At 34.5% G+C, this 26,614-nt stretch overlaps 4 protein-coding genes across 8 annotated transcripts; 2 read left to right on the plus strand and 2 right to left on the minus strand.

Moving 5' to 3' along the window:
* The first annotated feature begins 5,604 nt into the window (after window positions 1-5,604).
* Window positions 5,605-6,298, plus strand: LOC129899627 (probable histone H2AXb). The gene is made up of 2 exons (XM_055974638.1): window positions 5,605-5,856; window positions 5,940-6,298. The coding sequence occupies exons 1-2, from the start codon at window positions 5,650-5,652 to the stop codon at window positions 6,159-6,161; spliced, it is 429 nt and encodes a 142-aa protein (XP_055830613.1). The 5' UTR covers window positions 5,605-5,649; the 3' UTR covers window positions 6,162-6,298.
* Window positions 6,299-6,894: 596 nt separating this feature from the next.
* LOC129899636 (NPL4-like protein 1) lies at window positions 6,895-11,059 on the minus strand. Its single transcript, XM_055974649.1, has 2 exons — window positions 9,860-11,059; window positions 6,895-7,418 (listed from the first exon to the last, which is right to left on the minus strand). Exons 1-2 carry the CDS (start codon window positions 10,838-10,840, stop codon window positions 7,164-7,166), a joined length of 1,236 nt encoding a protein of 411 aa, XP_055830624.1. The 5' UTR covers window positions 10,841-11,059; the 3' UTR covers window positions 6,895-7,163.
* A 2,681-nt stretch (window positions 11,060-13,740) lies between these two features.
* LOC129901262 (rho GTPase-activating protein 2-like) lies at window positions 13,741-17,164 on the plus strand. The gene is made up of 4 exons (XM_055976395.1): window positions 13,741-14,126; window positions 15,609-15,729; window positions 15,833-16,183; window positions 16,279-17,164. The coding sequence occupies exons 1-4, from the start codon at window positions 13,807-13,809 to the stop codon at window positions 16,888-16,890; spliced, it is 1,404 nt and encodes a 467-aa protein (XP_055832370.1). The 5' UTR covers window positions 13,741-13,806; the 3' UTR covers window positions 16,891-17,164.
* Window positions 17,165-18,467: 1,303 nt separating this feature from the next.
* LOC129898627 (RNA-binding protein BRN1-like) lies at window positions 18,468-26,055 on the minus strand. Of its 5 annotated transcripts, none has more exons than XR_008769411.1 (11): window positions 25,282-25,806; window positions 25,073-25,155; window positions 23,267-23,318; window positions 22,881-23,006; window positions 22,713-22,792; window positions 21,151-21,327; window positions 20,648-20,966; window positions 19,861-20,004; window positions 19,653-19,788; window positions 19,218-19,323; window positions 18,468-19,095 (listed from the first exon to the last, which is right to left on the minus strand). XR_008769411.1 is itself a non-coding variant. In XM_055973245.1 (10 exons), the coding sequence occupies exons 2-10, from the start codon at window positions 25,448-25,450 to the stop codon at window positions 19,661-19,663; spliced, it is 1,278 nt and encodes a 425-aa protein (XP_055829220.1). In that variant the 5' UTR covers window positions 25,451-25,521; window positions 26,037-26,055; the 3' UTR covers window positions 19,389-19,660. The 5 variants fall into 5 exon arrangements, 2 of the variants coding, with proteins under 2 accessions (XP_055829220.1, XP_055829219.1); XR_008769412.1 differs by having other exon boundaries at window positions 18,468-19,108; XR_008769410.1 differs by having other exon boundaries at window positions 18,468-19,122.
* Window positions 26,056-26,614: the final 559 nt, after the last annotated feature.

Genomic DNA, 26,614 nt, shown 5'->3' on the forward strand with positions numbered 1-26,614 from the left:
GGATTTGGAATTTGTTGCCGTATTCCTTCATCTAGGGACTCCTTTCATCTACCGAAACGTGCCAGTTATTTTGGAGGAGGACCATTTAGATAGAAGCTGCCCGATATCGACACGTGTATGACGATTCGATTTGATTAGAGAGACCAATTCTTTGAAAATACTTTTTCAGCTAACCAATAACATGTTTCCTTGCTAATTCTAACCAAACAAAAAGTAGTGCCCTTTGGGACCTTGCTGTTTAGTATTAACTAACTTGTTTCAAATTAATGATACCAAACATTATATTGAAATTATATAATGTATATAAAATTCAATCATAATTGATGGTGGTTATAGAGTGAGTAATTTTCTGGATATTTTGTTAGGAGTTGAATAGGCGAGTATAAAGTTCACAGGAAAAGAAAAATATCAAGTCAGCCACTTGCTTAATATGAAACTTATAACTTTCTCTCCTTGTCGCTTACTGAACCATGTCTCACACGTTGCAGTTTTCTAGTTATAGAAATATTTTAGCCTTTCCTTATTATGATGTATTGCAATTTGTATTGTAATTTTATAAAGGTTGATGACGGCCCCACAGTTTGAAAAATTGGACTTTTGTGCTCTCTGTCACAACTAAAACAGCGTTTGGCTTGTTGTGCCGTTTTGGTCAAAGTGGAAAACAAATTCTCGTTTCTTTTGTTTTCTTATACTTGTGTCTTAGTAATATTCCAATAATATAAAGTTCGATAAACTAAATTATACATATAGTAGTGGTAAACGTCACTTTCTACACCAAGAGCCAATACGCAATTACCAGTTGGTCTTTTCTTTCCCTATTGCTTTTCATCTTTCACTTTCATTGTTTTATTCGTATTGTCGGTTCATCCATAAAATAGTTTTTTTCTAAACAAGGTCTGAACTCATATTTTATGTTCGATTTTATATTTTAAAATTTTAAATTAAGGATAAAATAATTTTTTAATAAAACATGACTTTATACTAAGATCGATACAATCTGAAATTCTTAATTAAAAACGAAGTCCGTACCATCAAAATTCTAGATGATCATGTATAGTTGGCTCTTTTGATATAAATTAATTAAATTTAATATAAGTATTTCTAGATTTAATTGAGTAAACTGCGACTTTATTGTCATTCTATCTCAACTACTTTGTTTAATTAATTTGTGTTGTTGAAGTAAAAATAATAAATCAAATTCTATATCAACTACTTTGTTTAATAAATTTGTTTTGTTGAAGCAAAAAATAATTAATCAAAGTAAGTTCAAAAGTCTTTAACATCTCTCCCTCCAACCTTTTTTCTTTTAGTTTAGCTTTTTTGCCTTTTGGTTTCTGGGGTTTTCTTGTGATTTTGGACAATTAAGCTAGTAATATGTCCGATTCTACTGACTTTTATGTACAAATTAAACAATTGTAGGGTACTCAAACTTACACTACTTTTTTTTTAAAAAAAGACGAATAAAATTTCGTAGCTAAATAGAAAAATCTTATACTAATTTTATTTAGTTATAGGTTATAAGAAAATTTAATTAGTTAGAAATTACCGAAAAACTCTCTTTAGCTTATTTCACGTGTTTCTTACAGTGTTAATCATAAAGCTGAAGACATAGAAATGAGATAAATGATACTCACTCCGTTTCTATTTATTTGTCAAATATTTTATAATTTAATTTTCCTTTTTACTTGTCAATTTTGACAAATCAAGAAAGGGTAATTTTTTTCTTCTTATTATACCCTCAATTTATTAACATTGAATTAATATCTTTGAAAAATGTAGTTAATAAATATGTTTAAAACTCTATCAATTAATAGAAGTAAAATGATAAATTCATTATACACATCATTATTTCCTTAATAGTTACTATCAAATCAAAATTTGAGAAGTAAAAAAAAAACGAAAACGTTCTCTTGCTTTTTATGGAAGAGATACTGCGACAGAAGCAACGTTAGGGAAGAAATATAATTGGATAACGTTAGTGATGTTTCAAATGTGGAGATGAAATTTGTAAGACAATAATAGGAAATGTTGGAATTTTAATACTGTTGTCTTGAAGCAAGAAACAACCGTTATTGTATTTATTTAACACAACTTGTTCTTTTGGTTAAGTGAACGAATACCAGCTTGTTTGTTTGTATTATTATTGTCAGTGTACGTAGGTGAACAATAAGTGTGCATCTCAATCTCTACTAGCGAGTTTGAAGCATGACTTCAAGAGCTCGAAGCACCCGCACTCTCCCAAGACTCAGAGCAGTCGGATGGACACCCAAATAGAATGTCTCCTAAGAATAAGAAAGAGTAAAGAAGTACTTTGTTCGAATCAACGTGTGCCACGAATGAGAGAGGTCGTTTGAATTGATTTATAATCTACTTATAAGCTGTTTTTTTTTTAATGTTTGACTGATCAATTTAAAGTCATTTTGTATTTAAAATAAGCCCCAATAAATAATTGGGTTTATTTGGATGAACTAAGTCAATCCAAACAGGCTACTAATTTATATTTCTCGTCTATTCTGTATTATTTCTACAAATATTTCATTATGTACCTTTTATTATTGTAAAGCCTCTTTCTTCTTATTTATTTGTTCTGCTCTTTTTTTTTTCTGGTCCGTTGTAAAAAAAAATTTTTTTTTTTTCAGAATTCTTTAATTCTAGTTTTTTCATGTGACATGTTTTATACCATAAAATTGAATGATATTTTGATATACTTGATACATCTTTAATTTAAAACTACGAGATTCAATTTTTTTTTCTTTACTTTCTAAACTTTGCGCCATTCAAAATAAGACAAAACAATTGAAACAAAAAAATAATAATTTAAGATTGCTATAAAAATTCATAAACATAAAATTACACTTCTTGATTTTAATTTCTATCCTACAAAAATAATACTTTCGAAATTAATGACTATTATTAATTGAGTGTCATATGAGAAATCAAAACAGAGCATGCATCTTGTAAAAGCATATCCAAACAATATACTTCACGACACGAACCTAATCAATATATACACATATTTTTTTTCATTTAGAATCGTCATAGTCGCTTCTTAACACGGAAATTAAATTTGTATAAAATTTTCCGAAAAAAAATCTTGTCTAATGGGTTGTAGTTTAAAAGTTTAGTATTAGATCCATTTGGCCATATATATTGCAAGTACTGGTTGGGAATTGATTTTTTTCACAAGTTTGAATTGATAAAAGCTTCAATCGTCAATCTTTCCGGATATTTAAACCGCACAAATTTTCGATTGCTGAAGTTCCACTTGTCCAGCATCCTATGCTCAAGTCTTTTTATATTTTAACGTAACTTTTATTTTTCATCTTAAATGATGGTCAAATATTAATTTTTAGGAATCTCATACGGTAAGGAGCAAATTTTCATTTACTCCTATCGTTTTCAATTTTACAAAAAATTCTTAAAAAGTGTCCATTTGGGATATATAGGCAGGCACAATTTGATACATAAGAAAAACTGTCACTTGAGTTTAAAAAAAATAAATGAAAATCAATTATTCAATCCCCAAAATCATGCAAATTAATTGTCATTCAAACTCTCTCCATGACAATGTAACAGATTCTTTTCAAAACCAGATTCAAAATCTGAATTTCATTCCCATAAACATTCGTGAAGAAAAAATCAAAAAGTTTTCCTTGTATCAATTTAAACTAAAATACTTATATTCTCCGTATATCAAATTTGATTCTTTATATCATTTTTTTTTTTGGAATAAAAAAATTTAATTGTACCAAATTTCAAACATCTCAAATTTCCTTGAATCAAGTTCAACTATATACTTCTATTTTCCTGTGTCTCAAGTTTGATTCTTTTTATGAAGTTTTTTTTTTGAATCAAGTTTAATTGTATCAAGTTTCAAACTCTCAGTTTTCCTTGTATCAAGTTATATATATACTTCTATTCTTCTTGTATCAAATTTGATTCTTTATATCAATTTTTTTAAAATCAAATTTAATTGTATCATGTTTCAAACATCTCAAACTTCCTTGTATCAAGTACAACTATATACTTCAAATTTTCTTGTATCAAATTTGATTCTTTATATCAATTTTTTTCTATATTCCTTTGTGTCAAGTTTGATTCTATGTATGAAGTTTTTATTTTTTTGAATCAAGTTTAATTGTATCAAGTTTTAAACATCTCAGATTTTAAATTTCCTTGAATCAAATTCGATTATTTGTATCAGGTTTCTTCTATTTCTGTTGTTGATGTTTCAATGCTAATAATGGATCATGAATTATTTTAGATCTATTTTCACGAAATCCTACCTTAGCCGAATCGAAATCACACCTCTAAGGGAGAACTTGATGAACTTCTTCAACTTGAGGAAGTTCTTCATTTTGAGAAATTTCCTCTGTTTGCACGAGATTTTTCGACTGAAGAAGAACACTAATTTCATGAACAACTTCGCATTCATCAGCGACTTGAGAAAGATCACCTATTTGTGTAAGACCGACACTACATGATAGATTAGAGTCCATATTCGCACCGAAATCAACGAAGAAGATGAAGAACTTCAACAACAATCAAAGAAATTGAAAAAAAGAGGAACAAAGATGAAAATGACGATTTTCTTCAATTTTATTAGATTTCGATAATAATAAATAAAATTTGAAAAGGAAGTTGTAAAATAGACGTGGAAATATAGCCTTTAGTTTAGAAGTAAATTTAGCATGTCAGCTATTTTAGAGGAATATGAAGGGTCAAGTATCAAGAGGTTGGAGAGAGAAATATAAAATAAGAGATTATTAAAATATTATAAAATGGTAGGAATTTTTAAAAAATATAATTTTATATGTTGTGTATTTCTGTAAAAATGCAGTACAAAAAACTTGGCATCCATGCTAATTTTCACATTGGGCTTTCCTATACTCATGACCTTATTAAGGATTTTGCCAATCTCTTCTCGACCGACCAGGCTGAATTGGGGCACCACTTGGGATGGGAATGGCTTAGGTGACTATGCGGCCCAATTGCATGTGTTGGTATGGGTCATAAAACTTTCTTGTAATAAAAAGTAGTAACAAATTTGTAATTTCTATGCATGTCCAACTTTTTGTTGGTATTAATCGACTTGTACTGTCGTGAAAAGATAGTGTTGATTCATTAAATGTAAGAGTTCATTTGAATTAGTTTATAAGTTGTTTATAAATTATTTTCATTTTTTTTGGGTGTATAATTGATTAATTTAAAGTTATTTTGTGCTTAAAATAAATCTCAAAAAATAATTGAGTTTGTTTGATTTAATTTATCTAAAACAGCTTATAAATTTAAATAAAATAAGTTGGATAACTCCAACTTTTCTTTTAATTTATAATAAACAGTTTTCAGCTTAAAAGCAATTTTTTTTTTTTTTTTATCTAAACAGGCTCTAAGCCCAAAATTCAAATTTTAAAGCAATGATAATTCGGCGGCAATCAAGAAAAAAGTAAAGCGGCAAAACTAAACCGGTTGGCGATCCCACTGAAACTGAATAGCCAATAGAATAACAACACGTGGCTGTCCATGTTGGCGATCCGCGTGAAGCCAAAATGGACTCACTCTTTTCTATATAAACCAATTTTTTTTATCAATATCATCACTGCGGGAAATCAGTTATCAATCTCGTTTTCGAAAAAGCTCTGATCAAAAATGAGTTGTACAGCAGAAGCAAAATCCACCGGAGGTCGAGGAAAGGCCAAAGGTTTTAAAAAATCTGTTTCCAGATCTCAGAAAGCAGGTCTCCAATTCCCTGTTGGCCGTATTGCTAGGTATCTGAAAAAGGGGCGTTATGCTCAGCGTCTTGGCTCTGGTTCACCTATCTATCTCTCTGCAGTTCTAGAATATCTTGCTGCCGAGGTCTGTTTTTTCTTTCGATTCTAGCTTAATTAGTACACTTTTTGTGTTTGGCTGATGTGCTTTAGGTTTTGGAAATTTTACAGGTGCTAGAGCTTGCTGGGAATGCTGCTAGAGATAACAAGAAGAACAGGATTATTCCTAGGCATATACAACTAGCTGTGAGGAATGATGAGGAACTTAGCAAGCTGTTGGGGTCGGTGACCATTGCTAACGGTGGAGTTCTGCCCAATATTCACTCAAATTTGCTGCCCAAGAAGAACGGCAAGGGGAAAGTAGATCCTGGATCTCAATCTCAAGAGTTCTAAATTTGATGCTAAATTAGTGGTCGAGTAGGAAGTCAGTTTTTTAATATGGGTTTTGTGTATTGGTTGAATATGTCCTATTAATCAACTCTTTTTGATAAGGTTTATGGCCATATATGTGAATGAGAAGTTCGTTTCTAGCGTTTGTCTTGTCACTTTCGTATTTCTATTTGCTATTTTCATCTAACATCAACAACCAATTAAACCCTGACTCGATCTAAAAGATTACATACAACATGGCACATAGCACGCTGATGTAGTATTGATTTGTGGAGATTTAATATAAACGGATGAGCGTTTTCAAGTGTAAAATTGGAAGCAAAGTTTATTAAGTGTAAAATTCACCTTTTTAATCCATGCTGTTTTAAAAAAAGAGATTCAGAACTGATCCTTCATGTTTAAGAAGAACAATCATGTGTGCATTTACCATTCATGTATAGTACTTGAGCCTAATTTTCAAATGGTTTATTGGAAGGGAAATGATAATATAGAGTGGGTAACCAGTCCCCACTTCTCAATTATTCTTTTTCTTTTCCTCCAGACTACTAGAGCAATAATAGAAATGTCTTTTAACTGATTCTACATATAATTCTAGTTTCAATATTTTATTAGATCATACTACTGTGAGCTTCAAAATACTGCAACTTATAAATAACCTTTTAATTAGAATTCTAAATGGTTTCTTCAACCGAAAATTTATGATAAGACGATAGAATGAAAGAACTAACCCAGCAAATCAAAACAAAAACAGGCAATAAACATAACGGGGTCTGCTTTATGAGAGTCATGCCCTCACAAGGGTAAACAACCATAACATATGAATTTAACTCCAGCCAATTATATTTAACAAATGAATCCAAACACATTGGTGGTAAATATAACATTAGGACTTCTGCACTGCAAACATGTTTACGTGAAAGCATAAGGACTCAGAGAATGTCATCACTTGATCCTTTGTTGACGCAGTACCTGATGACTGTTGGTCTCGTTAAACTGCGATGCTGCTCAAGAGGCACTAGCCATGGATTGGATAAGGAGCTGGTAACCTTCTGGGACAGCTGACTGTGTAAGCACGCATTCCGCCAATGCAGGAACATCTGCATTAATGTCCAGAAACTTGGCCAGCAACAGTAGCAGATGGAAATCTGAGATTCGCTTCACAAAAGAAAGACTCTTTGTTCGATTGAAATGATCCTTCAATGCATTCATGCTCACTGGAATAATCCTGTTTTCAATGGGAAATGATGAAGAAAGTGGACCCTGCAAATTCATAAAAATTCACATAAGATGAGAGCAAATAAGAACAAGTTGCACCAAATAAATATACAAAATATCACCAGTATGAAAGCAAAGGATACAAGACAAAGGGAAAAAGGGGTCGAATGAACCTCTTAAGCATCCATCCAACAGTTTGTAATGATAGCACGCACATATGTGCCACAAGAATATAAAAAGGTAAAGGAAAAGAAAAATGATAAAATAACAGGTCATTGCATGGAACTGTCAAGGACATCAGCAGGGATTGATCTATTCCAAAACCACTAGGCAGGGACCTATTCTTTTTGTATCTCTTTCAGCTCCAGTTTTACATTAATATATATCAAAACAGAGAATTTCCACCAAGTCCTAGACTTTGAAAACTGGTAAAGCTGCCCTATTCCAAATCTCATCGACATTGAATGTCATATACTACAATTCTCTTTCAAATTATTTTGGCTTCAAGACAGAAGAGAAACAAAAGGAACACCCCACCCAGTACTACTGTTTCATCCTAACTAAACAAGAAGTGTTTGATTTGAGGTTAGTCTAAGTGTAGAGACTGCTATTACATGATTCTTAAATAATTGGCTCAAGTTAGGTGCATATTGTTGCTCTCACTAACTAAATCTTATCATAGTTCACCAACTATATCAGGTGATAAAGCACAGTGACTATTTTCTCACTATATCCTAAGAGAAACTGAGGATCACCCAGGCCCCAGTAATAAGGCACTCTAACCACACTGAAGTGAATGATTGATGCAACATTAACAAGAGGCAATCTGAACAAACAGAGGAAGAAATTTGGAATATTTTGAATTACAGTTTGGAATACATTAAAATTTGCAAGTTTCATGTTTAGAACGTACTACCACACCTCAGAGCAAGTGTACTACTCCCTCTGTCTCAATATGTGGTACCACTTTCCTTTTTAGTCCATCCCAAAAAGAATGTCACCTTCTATAATTAGAAAGAACTTATTAAAATTGTCACACAAATATCAAAGAATTGATTTAGACTACAAATTTCAAAAATCTTCCTTTTTTCTTAAAATTCATATTAAGTCAAATGGTGCCACATAAATTGAGATAGATGGAGTATAAGCATATTGTATTCTCTGTCCAAAGTCTTATTGGAAAGACACTTGCCAATTGCCATGATATCAAATTCAGACCATTATGAATTAAAACTAAAACTTCCACAGATTTCATTAATATGCTCTTTGCTTTTCCTGTGGAAGAGAATTCCTTTATGAAATAAAGTAATTTTACTAAGAACCTCTCACTTGAAACTATATCAAACCAGTTAGAACCAGAGTCTATAGCAACAACAGCTACCACACTGATGGACTCCATCACCCATGCTATGGGTGACATCAATACCTCAATCAACTTATTTATCACATGATTCACATCAAGCGAGAGGGGATACAATTAGTGAAGGAAAATTGAATGAAGAAGAATATAGAATTACTCCTTAATGGAAGATTTGATGCTATTGTTCAGTGGGTATTTTCCAGGTCAATAATCCTCAAGCCTAAACATTGAATAGTCCAATGATCTTAGGCTAGGTTCCCTAATTTCACACTTGAACCTAGCCCTTGGAATGTTCTTTTGACATTACAAAAATAATTAAAGAGAAACGAGTTCATGTCTGCCAGAACCATGCTTCATGTGAAGTGAAGAGAGTGGAAAAAAGAAAACAAAGCAGAGTTCTCCCACCGGGGTAACAAATATAGCTAACAGAAAGATGACAAGCTGAAAGCAAATAAGAGAAAAATATATGATGAAAAATGCTACATCGCTTACTGAGAGGGGTGAAAAAGGCAAACTACATTACCCAAAAAACTTCAAAAAGGTGACGAATCAAAAAGGATGAGTTAGATGATCTAAAAGATAAGGAAAGTGATTAGGTCAATTGAGCTTCACGATCCTTTTGATATCCCAGAAATCTGCCTACTTCTTATGATGTTCTCAAACAACACAAAAACCATAAAGTATTAGGTTCTATCATCCCCAGCCTAACAGGTTCTAAATGTAGGATAAGACATATGGCAACAAATGTCTACTTGGGGGCTTTGACCAACAACCTATCTGCTAAAACCACCAAAAACACAGTTACTTAAATTACGCAAGTGTTTTAATGCCATAGTAAGGTTTCACTATTCCCAGCAGTTCCAACCAAAGGGGATTAATAAGGCATTTTTTAATCCATAATTAGAAGTTTCTACCAGCAATTCTTACCAATAGTGTAGTATTTCTTCTGTTCAGTTCTGTTTGTCGCTGCCTTCGTTTTTCTCCTCAAAGTATGCTATAAAGTTATACACTTTATGCAATTTAGGGAAAGCAAACAAATGTAACTAATGGACACAATAAGCAGCACACAAAAAAGATTCAAAGATAACTCCATATATAGAGAAGATATGCAATAAATCCATCACACCTGGTGATCAGCAATCTTAACAACCACCAAGAAAAAGTCGTTATCAACTTCTCTTGTGTCCTTTACTCCTACCACCACATCTTTCTTCATCTTTGAAAGCTTTGGATCAATCTCATCCTTAACATCTGTCTCAAACCACCCTTCCTTGAACAATCTAACACACATATCACTCATCTGGAAAGCCTCAAAATGTACATCGGCAGCACCATCCTCATTCACCTCAAGCTTCACTATAGCTGTCACCCACTCCTTCAAATCACCCTCCGAATGTAACTCAGCTGCCTGTAGGACTTCCACAGTTGACATTGTGTAATCCTTTTTATCCTGACTAATTGTCTGTGTAAATATAAACCCTACTTTCCTCATCCCTAATCCAATAGCTATTGCATCCACCAATTTCTCCTCATCAGGATCACGTAAAAGCAACAAGTTTTCCTCTGTCCCTTGCTGCGGCGGCTCATAAATAAAATCCACTTGGACTTTTCCCTCAGGCGATACTGTACCATACATAAAACCACCCCGTTTCACAGCAAAAGCCAGTGTTTCATTGACATAATGCTGAAACGCATTGGCCGCATCACGATCGAAGGAAACCAGCTCACAGTGAGGGTTCTCTTGTCTTGTAACTCGCATTTGTTTGGCAATTAGGTCGTCCATAGTCATCTTTCTGCCGAATGAACCGGCGGGCTGGACAGCGGGACCGGCAATGGTCCGCTCACCCTCGTAAGCGAGATAGACCATGGAACCGTGGGTGAGGTTCAAAGAGGAAATCGTTGTATGAGGGTTTGCCATATCTGTAAAGCGAGACCAATCATCTGGGGTTTTGGCGAGCAAAAGGTTCTGATTTACAGATAGGGTTTGAGATTGAACTGGAACTCGAAGTTGGGATTCGATTTGGGACTTGAGTTGGGAAATTGTGGCATGTGGGTTGTCAATTGTGACTCTCTCTAACCCATCTCTGCTTCTGATTCTGATCATCATCTTGGCGACTTACAAAAAAAAAGAAGAAGAACTTGTTCTTTATCTTTGTACAGAGCAAAATATAGAGAGCGTACTATGGTGATTTTAATAAAATTGATGTGCAGTAGATAAACAGCATTGAAGGAGATAGGTGGAGTGCGCAGCAAGAGATGAATGTGTATGGAAGTTGGACCGACGAAGAAGAAAGGAAGTAGGAACTCAGCTTAGCTTGTCGAATCGTGAAAGAATTATACTAATATATAAGGGAAGCATAAATTCGTCTCCTATTCTATTTTGGATTTGTATTGGGCTGGACTGGTCTGACTAGACTTGGGGTTGGACAAGTTTTGGGCTGGACTTTGTGCATTATTCCTAATTGGATTTGTATTGTCTCATGGCTGCAAATAATTTGTGATTGAGGAAATTTCTAATATAGTATATCAATGTAAGTTTCCCATTATTTTTTCCTATTTTTAAATGGCCTTTCAGCTTTTGAACATAAGACTAAAAGTTAACAAAACAATTTATGCAAATTAACAGACAAATTTAGAAGACAAACATGGTCCAAGATTTGGTATGGTACCACCTTGTAATATGAATGCAAGTAACAGATTAGATAACATACAAAAAGAATAGGACCCGATACTGATTAGACAACAAAAATAAATGAATAGCCTACAATTTTCTCTGGCCAAATTGAAGAATATAGACATAAAAAGAGGGGGAAAAGACATTTTCGGAATGCAAAATTTGCATTTTCTTTGTCTACTTCTCTCAAACCATCCTAATCCAGGAAGATGAACAAGGCAACAACTTTAGAAAAAATAATAATCCTAAATCAACACAATGATGCGCTATTTTATTTTTTGCAATTTTAATTATCTATACATTGTTTAGAAATTATGAGGATCACTTAATTCTCTTGACTATATATAGTACATCATACAACTACTAATTTTAATACATACATTTGATTTGACTAAATGAAATTTTACAAAATAAAGGTAGAAAGAAAAAAATACTTAATTAGTAACAAGGGACATCATACCTCAATTCTAAAAAAAGAACGGAAAAAAATAACAAGAAAGACAGAGATTTGAAATGCAAGCTTAGTTCTAAAAAGAAAAAAAACAACAAAACATACGTGTGATTTTGAACTCTCAAGTTCACTTGTGAAAGGCCACCTAATAGTTACTGCACACATGCACTATGATTCTTTGATCATAGGTACATATATTATGAGTTCATGTACCTATTTCTACTTGTATATTTAAGAGACGTATTTATATCAAATTGAGATATCTAACCAACTTGAAGTATCTAAATGAGATATCATAAGTTGAAATATATTTAAAGGCTATTTGTCATATAGCTAAAAGAATACGACCCAAAACAGGTACAGATCTGATTCTATTGTTTAAACACCAAAATAGACAGAAAATCCACAACATTTCCTTTGATATCCGAGAAGACAAATGAAAGATCATTTTTTATGGTCCCATTTAGCTTTGTTGTAAATACTTTTTGTTTACATTTTTAGACAAATAAAAGGAACAGTAGAGACAAGAAAGGATAAAAGTAGTAACGATCAAATACTTTATAGTCCGTCCTTGGAAAGTTGGCCTAACATTTTGAATTTGAATATTAGTGTACCTACTCAAGTTGACTATAACTATGAGGAGCAGATTAAAAATTCTCCATGACTTAATGGGCCCATTCCCAAGACTTTGGATTTTACTCTCTTCTTCATTAGACATTAGTGGTAGATACTACTGCTAATTGTTTTCCCCCCTTTTTAATTCTACTTTTAGACCAAATACTACTGTTAATTGTTTTTACTAAGGAAAGGGGATTGATGATTAAAAAAAAAGGAAGTAATTTTGGTTGAATTTAGTATAAAGTGGAGTAATAACTTGTAAATCATATCAATATTCACAAGATCTGTTATTATATTATATTTATGTTGATCGTTAATTTAATGTATGTCTGGAAACATATGATACACAACAATTAAATTGTAAATTGGCCAATCCACTCCTTGTAAATTATATACTGTAATATTTGTGTGGTTTGATAATGCCACACAACATAACTATGCTTTCGAGATTTTTTAATTACTAAATTGCATTACATGTGTAAAGGGACAAAGATCTCAAATCATTATGGGAAAAGCTGCACATTGTGCAATTGGAATCCACCAACGGTCTTCAAGTAGAATCTCCTGTTTTTTTTTTTTTGGTTTATCTTCAATTTTAGCTCAAGATATTAGCAAAAAAAGATTTGTAGTCCCCCATAAACAATGTCCTAGTGCACTATAATTTACTAATTATATGAACTTGCACTAGTCCCCCCTTTAATAAAATGAATAATTTAGTTGTGAGACATAACACTTATTCAAAAAAAATTTGATTAGATACAGATTTTTTGTTGATGAAATAAGTAAAAATCGTATGAAACTAGATATCAAACCTCATTTGCTTTAGATCTAGTTGACAAAGTTATTTAATTTATAACGAAATGCACATAATTTGATTCTAACATTATCATTATGACATCTACTTCATCGATTTTTTAATTTTTATCTTGGAATGATGAATAATTAAGATTTACCGTTAATGAAATTGACATCATAAAGTAGTAGATGTGATTAATCATAGATTTAACTTGAATAAGGAAGTTGAAAATGATAGGCTAATTGAGTGTAAGTTGAAGCAAATATTGAGGAGACAGGTTAAAATAAGTTTCTATAAACAAGTTTATTTATTGTTTGTTGAAAAAGCAGAGAGTGTACAAATAAGAATGTGGCATTATTGAAATTCTTTAGTAATGAAAGGGCTTTCTTGGGGAGTCCGACAAAAGAAATTTGAAACGAGTGGCCGTTTGAACCCCATAAAACTTCAATGCTCTTCCAATTAAAACTAGTAACTCTATCTCTTCAACCAGTTCATATTTTGTAGAGAGAGAAAGAGATAGATATAGAGAGAGAAATGACGGGGTTGGTAATGGTGACAAGGGGAGGTGGTGGGTGTGGAAATGGGAAGAGCAGTTCAAAGGCAGCTGCTGCTGAAATGGAGAATGAGCAGCAGTTGTCTTTGGTGGATTTCCTATTAGCAGCTCTAAGGAAATCAATGGTGTCTTGTCGTGTAGATCGACAAGAAGATGTTATTTCTGCTGTTCATCAAATGGAAATAGGATGGCCCACCAATGTCCAGCATCTCACTCATGTCACTTTCGATCGATTTCATGGGTTTCTGGGTCTTCCTGTTGAGTTTGAAGTTGAAATCCCATGTAGAGTACCAAGTGCCAGGTTTCTTCAAAATCTATGCTTTTCCAATTCGACTCAGAAAATAAAATATTGTTTCTTTTCTTGTCGTATTTGGTGTTTGCATCTGATTACTAATGCGCTTAGACTTTTAGGACTAAAAATAGATTTATCAACTTTTTCATGTTTAAAAAGTGCCTTTTTTTTGTGTGTGCTTTATACAACTGCGAGTAGTAAATACTCTAGGATTTTTGACTCGCAATGTGTACCATACAACAAAACAGGTGATTCTTCTTCACAAGTCCTGATATGCCAACCTGAAAAAAAGAGAAATAATCAGCTATAGCCGGTTAAATTACTTGTATGTGAACTGTGCACACTCTCTATAGTCAATTCATTTTTCAGCTTCTTACGTGGTTCCTGTAAATGCTGAGAAATAATTAAGTCTTTAATTTGTGCAGTAACTGCAAATTTTACTGTGTATTAAGTAGATTGCAAAGCTAATTGAGGAACAAGTAGAAGCAGCACTTTCTCACAAGTCAATACTTCCATAAATGCATGTATATCTACTTTCAACATCTTTCCCATTTCCAGGAGGGTTCGAACTAGGTCATTTTCTGCTAATGCCCCTTAGAGATGATCCTTTCTGAGGTCCCCTTCCTATTGGGGACTGAGTTATATCATTTTTGACCAATAAATAATTAAGGTCTACTGATTCTTGGTTAACTATTTAATGATCACATCAGCATCCTTAATTACACTGCATTAATGTGAGATTATGACCTACTGTTAGTTGGTTGGGACCTTGAGTGACTAATAAATGATTCGTTTGCATTTTAACAGCTAACTCTTTAATGCTGTGAATAAGAATTGCTTTTTACAGAAACTGTAGACTTTAGGATGTAAACAGGGAAATTTTTCATCCATAATTTTACAACTCAAGCAGTACCTTCGGATAAATAGTGACTCAAGATCTGCTCTTATGTGTTAGGTATTTGGTCTCTGGCATTACAAATGGAAATATATAAATCCGATGATGACTTGATTACTTAAATTTGTTTGCATCTTTATTATCATGCTGAATAAAGAAATTGTCAAGTTGCTAAGCTCACCTGCTCAATAATTTAAAAAATGGCCCCCGTTCAGGAACCAGAATGGCAAATTCAAATTTGAGAAATTCAAAACAGAATGGCATGCATAGTAAACACAAAGCAAGAACGAAGAGCAGTCCCAGTTCTTGTTTGTTTACTGGTTTTCTCATGCTGGTGATTACACTGTATTAGGCAGTGTCAGTTCACTCTCAAATCGTCTTTGCTGTTCTAATAGATGTAGTATTTTGTGTTCTATTGAAGTTATTTTTCAGAAACCAATAGTTGTCAATTACAAAGTCATACCATAAGTTGATTTTTGTGTCTATCTTCCGTAGAGGTTATTCTTCAGTAAACAATAACTGCATTAATTTTCTTTTAAAGATCCAAACCAATCTATTTAGTATATCTGCTAGATTTGTAACCATTTATTTTGCAGCGTCAGCGTGTTTGGCGTATCTGCAGAGTCAATGCAGTGTTCTTATGATACAAGGGGCAACAGTGTCCCAACTATTCTCTTGTTAATGCAAGAACGTCTATACTCGCAAGATGGTCTTAAGGTAAAACAAATTTTATCTCATTTCTGATGGATGGAAGTTTTCTCCACCATGTTTTGTTATGCCAACAATTTTCTGACTAATTATTTCTGGATGAACCTTTTAGGCTGAAGGAATCTTTCGAATTAACCCAGAGAATAGCCAGGAGGAACATGTAAGGGACCAGCTAAATAGAGGCATCGTGCCTGAAGACATCGATGTTCATTGTTTGGCTGGTCTCATCAAAGCCTGGTTCCGAGAACTGCCATCAGGTGTGCTGGATGGGCTTTCACCAGAACAGGTTTTGCAATGCAACATGGAGGAGGAATTCGTTGAGCTTGTGAAACAGCTTAAACCAACTGAGACTGCATTGCTTAACTGGGCAATTGATCTGATGGCTGATGTTGTTGAACATGAGGAATCCAACAAAATGAATGCCAGAAATATTGCAATGGTTTTCGCTCCAAACATGACCCAGGTAAATGAATATATACTATAGCAGTTGGTTGTATAAAATATAACATTTCTTAATTTGGTAAGGAGTTGAAGCATTTCATTTTTTTATGGGATCAGATGTCTGATCCATTGACAGCTCTCATGCACGCTGTTCAAGTGATGAACTTGCTGAAGACCCTGATCATGAAAACACTACGAGAGCGTGGAGAAGCAGAAGATGGAGAATATTCACCCATGTCATCTCGTTCTTCTGGCAGACAAACTGATGAGGAATTCGACTCCCAACAAGATATGGATACTAGCTGTGAATCAGCAGGACCAGCATCAGATGATGACGATGCTGATGAGCAACATCGCTACAGCTACAGCAGTGAAGAGAGAGATGAAGTCGAGTCATTGAGTGAGATAGAAGAAAGCTTCTTGCGACAGTTGGATGAGAATGAGCATGCTAAAAATGACTTCAGGAAGCAGTTAGAAGGAATATTGTGCAGAGAACATGTTATTTCCACAACTGTATCTACCGAAAATGGAGATTCTTCTGTTTCATTTTCTGACAGTAAAATTGAAACTTCTGGCATGAGCACTAGCGATGGTGAAGACTCAAGAGACACTTCTGTTACACTGGGGTATAAAGTGGAGTCAAAGATATCAACTGGAGCATGTGGAAGCATGGAGGATAACGATATGTTAGACATAAACATGGTAGAATCTGCTGTTCCTGTGCAGTAGGTTATAGAATGACTGCTTTTGAATATTTCATTTTTAGGAGTCTTGGATTTCTCTGTTGTTAGTGATCTGATGGTTGTTTATGTAAAGTGTTTGTAGGCCTTGGGATATACACAAAATGGTTTGCTTGTGATTGACTTGTGAATCACTGTGTTCAGCATTGGCTGAACTTGTGCTTGATTTATTTTCTTTCTTTTACTAGCTTAAAGGATCTCTAACATTGACCAACATCAATGGTGTAAGAAAAGGTTTATTGGTGAAGATTGAAAAAGAAAGGTGGATTTGTTTGTATCAGAAAAACATAGTCCTTGATTTCAGATATTAATAGGACTATTATCCTTGATTAATGATTGATTTAACAGATAATAGTAGTGAAATTGGAATATTATCCTTAATTAATGATTTGACAGAGAATAGTTGGTGCTTTATTTCTTGCAATAATTCTTTCTCAGGACTTTGTTGATGTGACAATGAATATTTTATTCTAATCAAATTGGAGTCCACCACTTGCCCTTGAATTAATGGAAGGAAATCCAAGAAATTGGAATTAACTAATTTTGTGTCATCTTCATTCGCTATTTCTGTACATTGAAGTTCCTACAAAAATAGAACTATTGATTTACGTAACTGGACACAATATGTTATTCTGATTCACACACTCTGTCTTCCCATATGTAATTAAAAAAGAACAATTAGACAAGTAATTACTAATAATGAGCAGGAAGATTTAAGAAGCCAAGCATGTCGTCTTTTAGGTTCTTCAACTTCTCAGTACGTACCATGTCCACTCCAACGTTGTTTAACTACATCCGCCGCATCATCATCTTCGTCCGTCGTTGGAATCGAACTCAGATCATAAAGGGAGACACATCATCAACCAGAATATTGTTCCTAATTTACAGAGACGACGGGTTTTGTTTAGCTTATGTAAAGGTGTTTCATGCATGTATTGACTGTTGCAATAGAAGAATAAAAGGAGGAAATTGACGAAGAAACAGGCTGGTAGGCAGTTTAAAAATGATATGATAGCAGTTTATTATTATAATAAAGATATTGTGGTGGTGCCAAACTTGTGGAAGCTGATCTATTTTCAATCTCATGGGAGTATATGTTACATGGACTTGGAGTTAGATTAGTTATACGTATAGTTTCTTGTTAATTTTTAATGTATGATGAATCATTTATACACCAGGCAAGTCATACAAGGCTATCAACATTACATCCCATTAGCATGTGTAAAAACCTTGACTTCAAATCAAGTAAATTTGCAATATCTCTAGAATGAGAATATCTGTAGGCTTACTCTCAATAGTCCAAATTAAGAGAATATATTCCATGTAAAGTACTCATTTATCTTCAAGAAGCGTCTTGTTTAGGATCAAGTTTTACCTACTAATTAATATGATTAACCCCAAGCCCCGAAGCATTTGTCCTTATCACGCTAGTGTTCAAATCACCATTCTTACACACATACCAAAATAAACCTGAGATGATTTCGACTGCTAGGCTAATTATCTGAAAATAATGATCATCCTTTTAGCATAAAAAAGTACAATTTGATAACATCTACATCCTCTAGATAATGCAACCAATGAATCTTAGAACAACTTCTCAACATTTTCTATAACAGACTCATGTAAAAACCACCAACAAAACAAGAGGAAAAGCTGGGTTCAGGTGCATTGACAATCAGAAATAACTTCAAAAATACCCTATCATCATAACTAAACATTGAACCAGAAACATATTTGCTTACATCAGACCTAACCATACATACAGGAATGAGAACCTGCGCCAACTAGCTAGTATTGAACTAATTGCTTTGGGGATTAACTACTCCTACTTACATATAAAAGAAAAGGTAATAACAATTGAAGCTAACAATATGATACCGACATGGAAAAAATTTCAAAATTTACTCAGGGACTTCATGAGGGAATTTAGTTAACTCTTTTAACTCCTGTTATTTAGGCCCTCAGGGAAATTAGTCCTATCCAGCGCTCCACATAAGGTGACCAAGTACTACAAGTCCAACGTTTTGATGAGTAAGCATGCTGATGAATGAAATGAATCTTCTCTATAGAATATGTCAATTATCAGGCTCAAGATCAAATGTTTCTCCAAATCCCCATGGAAAACGCCACCTCACCAACTAGACAGGAAATATACATTCTCATTGCTCACTATCCTTCAAAGGCCGATCACAACCTGATTCAGCATCCTGAAATTAATAAGCTAGAGAAAAAAAAAATAAGAATCGTAATCTCTAAGCAAATAAGCATCAATATTGCAACCAAAGAATAAAAACATCAAAGTTGATCTCAGATCACCTGGGTTTCGGAAGGAAATCAGAAACCGCCCGCCCACAAGTGTAGTCAAATCATGAAGGGAAAATGCACTCCAACTTTGTCTGACTTCATTACATCAATTCGTAGGCTATTCAAAATGGAACAGACTTGAGCTAAAGTAAGTGGTGAGAATAGAGGTGCAGAAGGGAAAAGAAACAAGAAATTGACAGTCATATCAATTAGACGAATCAATGAATTTACAAATGTCTGAATGTTTCTCCATGTTACAGATTACAGTGGTACAAGAGCTACAAGTTTCTGGGCCTTCAATCCATAAGGGAGCTACAATTAACATTTAGTTGCTATGTCATTGCTAATTGTTTACAATCAGCTCCCAGTGGCTGTTAATGTAGCAATGACATAGTGGCTTACATGTGACCCACTGATGCAAAGAATCAGCTTCCTTCTACACCTCACCTTTTACATCAATAAGGTTTGTTCTGTTTGTTTTCTCTTTTAAGCTGAACCTTCAACTTTTTCCCGTCTAGTTGGAAACCATTCATCATTTTGATTGCAGATTGTGCAGCGTCTGGAGAGTCGTAACTTACAAATCCTGCAGAAAGAAGTTAAATCATAACAGCAAGAGTGATTTTGGTTGATACATTAGAAAGTCTAAGGTTCATACCAAAACATTTACTAACACCAGTAGCTTTGTCCACAAAAACTTTGGCACTCAAGACCGTCCCAAATTGTTGGAAAGTGTTTGCAAGCTCTTGATCACCAAATTCTTGAGGAATGTGGTAAATAAATAAATTAGCACCAGCTGGACCTGTAATGACGTAATTTCTCTTCCATAAGTAAGCAAAAGTCAAGTGCAAGCAATTCAAATTAACCTGCTTATCAAAAAAACTTGCCTATGTAATCTCAGTCAAGAAGTTGGAAGACTGCCATGCTAGGAAAATACCTAACTAATAATGCAAAGATAACAATGCTGACTGAAGCTCTCTACACTTTGATAATTGCTGAAACTAATGACATATAATTGACAAGGTCATAGTTTGCATGCCACATGCATTAATTTACTTGGAATTCCAGTGAGTCCATCTAAAACTAAACCAAACTAAATATCACCAGTGAGTCTGAATAAGTACTTTCTACATCTCTTAAGGTAACAACTTCAAAAAAAAAAAGAGTACTTTCTACATCTCTCACAAAGGCCTTGAGAAGATCTCACTTATATTGCAAATCTGATTTCTTCTTTTGTTTCTTCTATTAGTTGCTTCCTTTTAAAAAACGGATAGGTGCAAAATCACCATCTCAGATATCTGGTTTTAATTAACGATATGGAACACAAGCTTGGGAAACAATTAACCAAGAAAGAAAAAGTAGCCTCATTCAGATAGATGCACGGGGGAACGATACTTCATGTTAACAAGTAGTACTAAAGCAGCTCAAAATAAAATTTTGACAACCTTCAACTTGACCCCCTGTATTTGAACCGACACTTGAAGATGCTGCAGAATGCCTGTTTGCGGTATAAGGAGGTAGATAACCAGTAATGCCTCCAGGATAGCGCGTGGGATATTGAAGTCCTTGTACTGCCCTGTAAGCAGATGCCAGATAGCTTCCAGGCGACATGGCATAATTTCTTGGGGTAGTTCCAGGTGTTAGACCAGGTGCAACTCCATGTGGAGTACCTCCTTGGTTTATGGATGGAACCATATTCTGAAATGAGGGTTGATTCTGTACTGACGGTTGACGGTACTGCATGAGCCCATATGTTCCAGGAGTCTGCAAAATAGCATGTTAACTTGAACTGCCCCTTAAATTGATCACTGGAGCAAGAATGGCAGAAATCTAATGAAAAAGAAAAGAACCACGAAAGGAACATGTCAACTCAATATCACAGCTAGAGCAAAGCAACCAAGAATTTGACTTGACGCCCAAATTTACTGGTGAATACAATTCAACCAACCTGATAAGCATAGCCATTATATGGTGGCATGTAACCCATGGATAGAGATCCATATAAAGATGGATGCTGTCCATAGTTGGAAGCATTAGATGCCTGAGATAAAGCTTTCTGAGCCCTCCTAGCTTGCCTTTCCCTTTCTGTATCTGCCCACTTGACTACCAAAGGGACAGTTGCACCCTGAATGGACAGTACAATAAAAAAATTCAATCTAAACAACCAGAAAATGGAAGTCTTGGATGAGTAAAACTTGACATGAATGTAAAATTGCTAAAAGGATTTAATCAATGAGCATAAACCTTCATTGTGAATTTCTATTTTTTGCAAATAAACTTGCGCAGTTGTAGGTCCCTTTTCCCAGTAAAACTAAAATCTCAAATTTTAGATAACTAGGAAACGAGATGCCTATTGATTCAGATCATCACTACTCTTACAAGTTTTAAGCAAAGTAATAAAGCCAGAAGCAAATTTCTGGAAAATGAATTGATATATAGAAAGAAAATAGAAAAACAATAACCAGCACTTACTCAGGTATCCAAACGATAAAAACTTCGCACAGGGTTAGACTTGGACACTACAATAAAATAATTGTATGTTTTAAAATTTCACTAAATTTCGCATGTCGGATTTTAATTTCTAAACTAATTAGGTAGGTATAAGTGAACATCCACCTCTTGATCAATAGCTTAGGATTCATAAGTTCCTCTAGAACACGACCTCTGAAGGGATCAAATACATATCTCATAGCACAAATGTTTGATTTTGCTTCTTATAAATTACTATTTCAACCTGACGAATTACACTACAGTATCTCCAGCGATTAATCAATCCGCTCGGTTAAAATTTCCAGTAAACTAAAATCCATCAATTTAGTCCAAGGTCTTCAAGGAAGATGATAAAAATGTCTCAAATGCCTGAATGCAGTGCCATGTAGAAAGGTCCTAGAAAAGAAATCAGCAGATATTGTCTTTGGAATCCTCTGAACAGAAAGTGGTAGCATTTAGGCTATTCTGTTGACCCAGCTACAAAGAGGCAACATATAAGAAGCCACCTCCACTAATTGACCCCAAGTTAAAGCCAAAATTGGCACTCCCATGATGAGGGGAATATAGTTGCTCCCACAAGGAGTAATGATTACCTAACTAATTCAACGGAGCGAAGGTAACTCAATATTTAAAATATTTGAACTTACCAAAAAGAATCTGAATATTTGACCATTACTACAACTCCAGAGAAAGGATAATAACCAGATCAATCACTAAAGAAAAGTTACACACAATTTTTTGAGGCAGCCCGGTGCACTAAGCTCCCGCTATGTGCAGGGTCCGGGGAAGGGCCCGACCACAAGGGTCTATTGTACGCAGCCTTACCTTGCATTTCTGCCAGAGGCTGTTTCCAAGGCTTGAACCCGTGACTTCCTGATTACATGGCAGCAACTTTACGAGTTACTCCAAGGCTCCCCTTCAAAAGTTACACACAATGCAAATCTCAAATATCCACAAAACTCAAATTTCAAAGGTTTCACAGGTGTGACCTAACAGGCTAACATGCAGATAGAAACAAACCTCCATGGTATGCTTTCCATTAAGGGCCTCTACTGCTGCAATTGCTTGTTCTTTTTTCTCATACTTCAGAAAAGCATATCCTACCAGAAAGAAAGAAAATTTTCGGTGATGAATTAATTCTGTCCTCACGAAAAGTTTATGTGAAAGATTAGTACATGTTGGCTGTACCTCTACTAGTTTGCTGAGAACCTCTGAGAATTTGCAAATCTGTAATGGTCCCATATTGAGAGAATAAAGAGGAGACTTCTGGGTCAGAGACATTCTTTGGCAACATACCCACAAAAAGCTTGTGCTCTGAATTTCAGGTTAAGAGAAAGGACAAAAAGAAAGAGAATGAGAGAAAAGTTACCAACTATGCACAGCATCACATAAACAAAACTATGATATACAGTAAGGACAACTTTTTCTTTTTGGATAAGTATTGCAACAACAGATGACACGGTCAAAAGGAAGGGAAAGTAAGGAAAAGTAAACAATGGGAAACTTCAATCATGTGAATCAGATAACCATGTAAGAACAAATATCATAAGACAAGAATTTAAATTATAGTACACCTAGCCTTTCCAACTCGCCATCAGCATACTTCACTTGCAACGGACTAGAAGCCTGAATTGGACACAGAGAAGAGGACACCTTTATTATCACAAGACAAGCACGTCATGTTAATATAAAAGAGCAGCAGATCACAAATAAACTTAATAAGATTAGTATTCAGAATAGATGTGCTCTTACATCCATCCTTCTTTTTTTCTTGTGATAAGAGTTAGAGAACAAAGTGATCACTTAGATGCATTAATTTCCCCAGCGTACCAACATCAAATACCCTATCACTTCAAAACACTATGTGAAACTCTGGACACGCGGCCTGGAAATAAACGTGCAAAACTAAAGCGTAAAATACATCTCAAACAATCTGCATAATTTATCAACTATGATTCAATTTTGGGCCAATCCATAATAGCAACACATTTAGATTAGCTGCTTTCACAACTTGCATGTCTTAAGGGTCATTAGACGCTCTTACAACGATCAACTGCCAACTGACTCCGCCAACCAAGATATTTTTAAGAAACCAAATTATTCTAGAGAAGACATTTATCATACTTTTTTTGATGAATAGGTAAGTGAAAGGACCTTCAACAATAGCATAGTAATCCCACAAAAGGGGTCTTGGGAGGGTAAGATGTACGCAAACCTTACCCCTACCTTTGTGGGGGTAGAGAGATTGTTTCAAACATAATCCTTTTTCTTCATGACACAAGAAACTAGCACAAAGTGGTGAAAAACATGAAACCTGATATTGATCACTCCTAGTTTGCCATGTTGCGTGACTCAGATTTATTTTCTTTCTTCCCCAGCTGCCCCTTCTCTCCTCCTCCCACCAACACCAAAAAGAATGAGAAGCTGTTATCCATAGTATAGTCCATCCTTCTTCTTTTCCAACTTTGTCACAACCTTTTATTTTCTCCTAAATAGCTGTTTCATTTTCCTTAACATTCTTGTAGCTGCAATATACTGTCATTAAGTGTGCAACGTACCCTGGACAATGCTCTGCTTATAATGTACTTATCCTGTAACAGCATAGGGAAACTAGATACTATTACTTATGCTACTACTTCTCTCCCATTCACCCGCAGGCTCTCCTAGTTAAGCTTTCTCCTCGTTGCACGCTCTTATTTTGCACATTCTACTTGTACTCCATAGAAACATACTAAGTTGTCTAATCAGTTAAGACTTCAAGGGAACAAAGATGTTCTTTTCTATTTTACTACAATTCATAAACATTAGACGACGGGACATGCAGCTTGAATTCAGAATTCAAGTCTTGGTAAAAACAACTCACCAGCTGGAACAGCCTTTATCTCCCCAGTTCAGGAGGTTATAGAAATTCTCCATTATTACATCAAGACAGTACAGTTCGTTATAAAAACATCCAATCACAGTACAGTATTTTGGTTATATTACTATACTGTCATGCTGGAAACAGATAGTCCTATATTCCTGGTGTTAAAACATGAGACAATGCCAAAAGAATTCTCTTGAAGATAGTTAATTAAGTAACTTTAGTAGCTAGCTAAAATCTACATGGAACTTTATTATGACTTTATTGGGGATGATTTTAACAAGAAAGACTAAAAGCAGCAACTAAATTTCAGAAAATATAATAATTAGCTAGTAAAACTTGAACAAATAATCATGGAAATGGAACTTGGGATTGAGGCATAGCCGTTGCTGTTGCTATAATGGGTAACAACAGTAGAGAGATCCCACTGCATTACAACGTTCCAGGTATCTTGTTTAATTAATCAAATAAAGTATAATGCATGTCCCCATTGACAACAATATACAAAAAGACTGACCCCAGGAAGCGTCTGTTTATTGTGACAAGCAGTTATAGCCTTGTCCGCTTCTTCTCTCGACGGGCAAATCAGAAAACAGCACCCTGAAAAACAGAAAAGAAAACATGCGAAGGCTTACAAATCCTTTAAGGGGAACAGTCAATGAAACAATTAATCGCACATTGGCGATCCAGAAACATGTAATCGAAGGCGAAAACTGAAGAGTGAACCTCGAGAAGCCCGTGTAGTCTTGTCTTTGATGATGTTGACTTCGTCAATAACTGCGAACTCTTTGAACATCTCCAGAAGCTGTTCCTCCGTCATTTGCTTCGGCACTTGACCTACGAACAGCTTCACGCTCTCCTCGATGTGCTCACGCGCCCTCTCCTCATCCGCCATTAATGCCACGAACTACTGAAATCACACACGCGCTCTGCCTCTTGAAACTATGTTCTTCAATGTCTCAAGTCCTGTTTTTAGGAAATTAGAGACTTTGTAGATGGCAAATAAGGAATTTCATTCCCCTATTAGTAGTTTGACATTGCGTAAATTACAAGAGTGCCACTGAATCTGGCTTCTGCGACAGTTGAGGAGTCGTGGACGATTGATTGTAACCAATAAATTCGGCAAAAAGACAATAATGTAGTGTGGATCAGGAACAACTTGCTTCGTACATTGACGTAATTACCCTTCATCATTGGAACGTTGACTCAACTGTCAATTACTGAGGCAATTTTTATGCCAAATTATCTAAATTTGTATTTGTATGATGAGCTAAATTTAAAATGCTTTTCAAACATCTGCCTAACTCTATCCATTTTAAAATAACTTCATGTCTAAGGTTAGACTTTATCGATGAATTCACTTGAACAAGATTATTTTGTACAACTTCAAACATCACAAGTTGAAGTTGTCCCAAAGTGAACAAATGTACAAAAGTTCTAAAAATTTGATATAAATTTGTATTGATATCCAAAGATGATACCTTGTAACATTTTTTCCTTTTCCACACGGAAGCCCTTTTCACGAAGAAAAAATAGCCGAATTGTCTCTTCAACCGTACAGAATGATTCAGATTTGCCATTGAATTTGCAAAATAGTCCAGATTTATTCCATATTATTCCCATTCACAATCCCTATCCCTTTAAATAGATCATCGCCATAACAATTAATTCTCACCGCTCTTAAAAATATCATTTTGAAGATTACTGTTACTCCAACACCACTTCTTGCTCATGCAACATTCATGAAAATTCCATCACAAAATTATTCATTCAAACGATCTCTCTCTCTCACACCTCAACTTTATAAACTTTATCAATTTCAAAGTCATCATGTTACGTTCACCCTCCCTAAACCCCTATAACCCAACTCGATTACAATTTTGTCACAAATATTTTAACGATAAAATTACGCGTCTTTCATTAATAATCGAGGTCAAATACATTCTAATAAATATACGAAAAGATTCAAATTTATGCCTAAACTTTGAAGAGCAGAAAGTAACAACCCAAAAGATACTATTTGAACTAGCACTTTATATTTATTTTACAAAAACAAGAA

The sequence above is a fragment of the Solanum dulcamara genome, chromosome 8 (assembly GCF_947179165.1).
Source record: "Solanum dulcamara chromosome 8, daSolDulc1.2, whole genome shotgun sequence".
NCBI classification, from domain to species: Eukaryota; Viridiplantae; Streptophyta; class Magnoliopsida; order Solanales; family Solanaceae; genus Solanum; species Solanum dulcamara.

What these genes read in the sequence shown, in the direction of transcription:
- LOC129899627 (XM_055974638.1), top strand. Translation starts at nt 5,650, where the DNA reads ATGAGTTGTACAGCAGAAGCAAAATCCACCGGAGGTCGAGGAAAGGCC. An exon ending in TAGAATATCTTGCTGCCGAG is followed by an intron (nt 5,857 to 5,939) that starts GTCTGTTTTTTC and finishes GAAATTTTACAG; the next exon opens with GTGCTAGAGCTTGCTGGGAA.
- LOC129899636 (XM_055974649.1), bottom strand. Translation starts at nt 10,840, where the DNA reads ATGATGATCAGAATCAGAAGCAGAGATGGGTTAGAGAGAGTCACAATT. An exon ending in TTAAGATTGCTGATCACCAG is followed by an intron (nt 7,419 to 9,859) that starts GTGTGATGGATT and finishes ATGAATTTGCAG; the next exon opens with GGTCCACTTTCTTCATCATT.
- LOC129901262 (XM_055976395.1), top strand. Translation starts at nt 13,807, where the DNA reads ATGACGGGGTTGGTAATGGTGACAAGGGGAGGTGGTGGGTGTGGAAAT. An exon ending in ACTCGCAAGATGGTCTTAAG is followed by an intron (nt 15,730 to 15,832) that starts GTAAAACAAATT and finishes TGAACCTTTTAG; the next exon opens with GCTGAAGGAATCTTTCGAAT. An exon ending in TCGCTCCAAACATGACCCAG is followed by an intron (nt 16,184 to 16,278) that starts GTAAATGAATAT and finishes TTATGGGATCAG; the next exon opens with ATGTCTGATCCATTGACAGC.
- LOC129898627 (XM_055973245.1), bottom strand. Translation starts at nt 25,450, where the DNA reads ATGGCGGATGAGGAGAGGGCGCGTGAGCACATCGAGGAGAGCGTGAAG. An exon ending in ATAATGGCTATGCTTATCAG is followed by an intron (nt 20,967 to 21,150) that starts GTTGGTTGAATT and finishes GCTATTTTGCAG; the next exon opens with ACTCCTGGAACATATGGGCT. An exon ending in TGGTGTTAGTAAATGTTTTG is followed by an intron (nt 19,789 to 19,860) that starts GTATGAACCTTA and finishes TTCTTTCTGCAG; the next exon opens with GATTTGTAAGTTACGACTCT.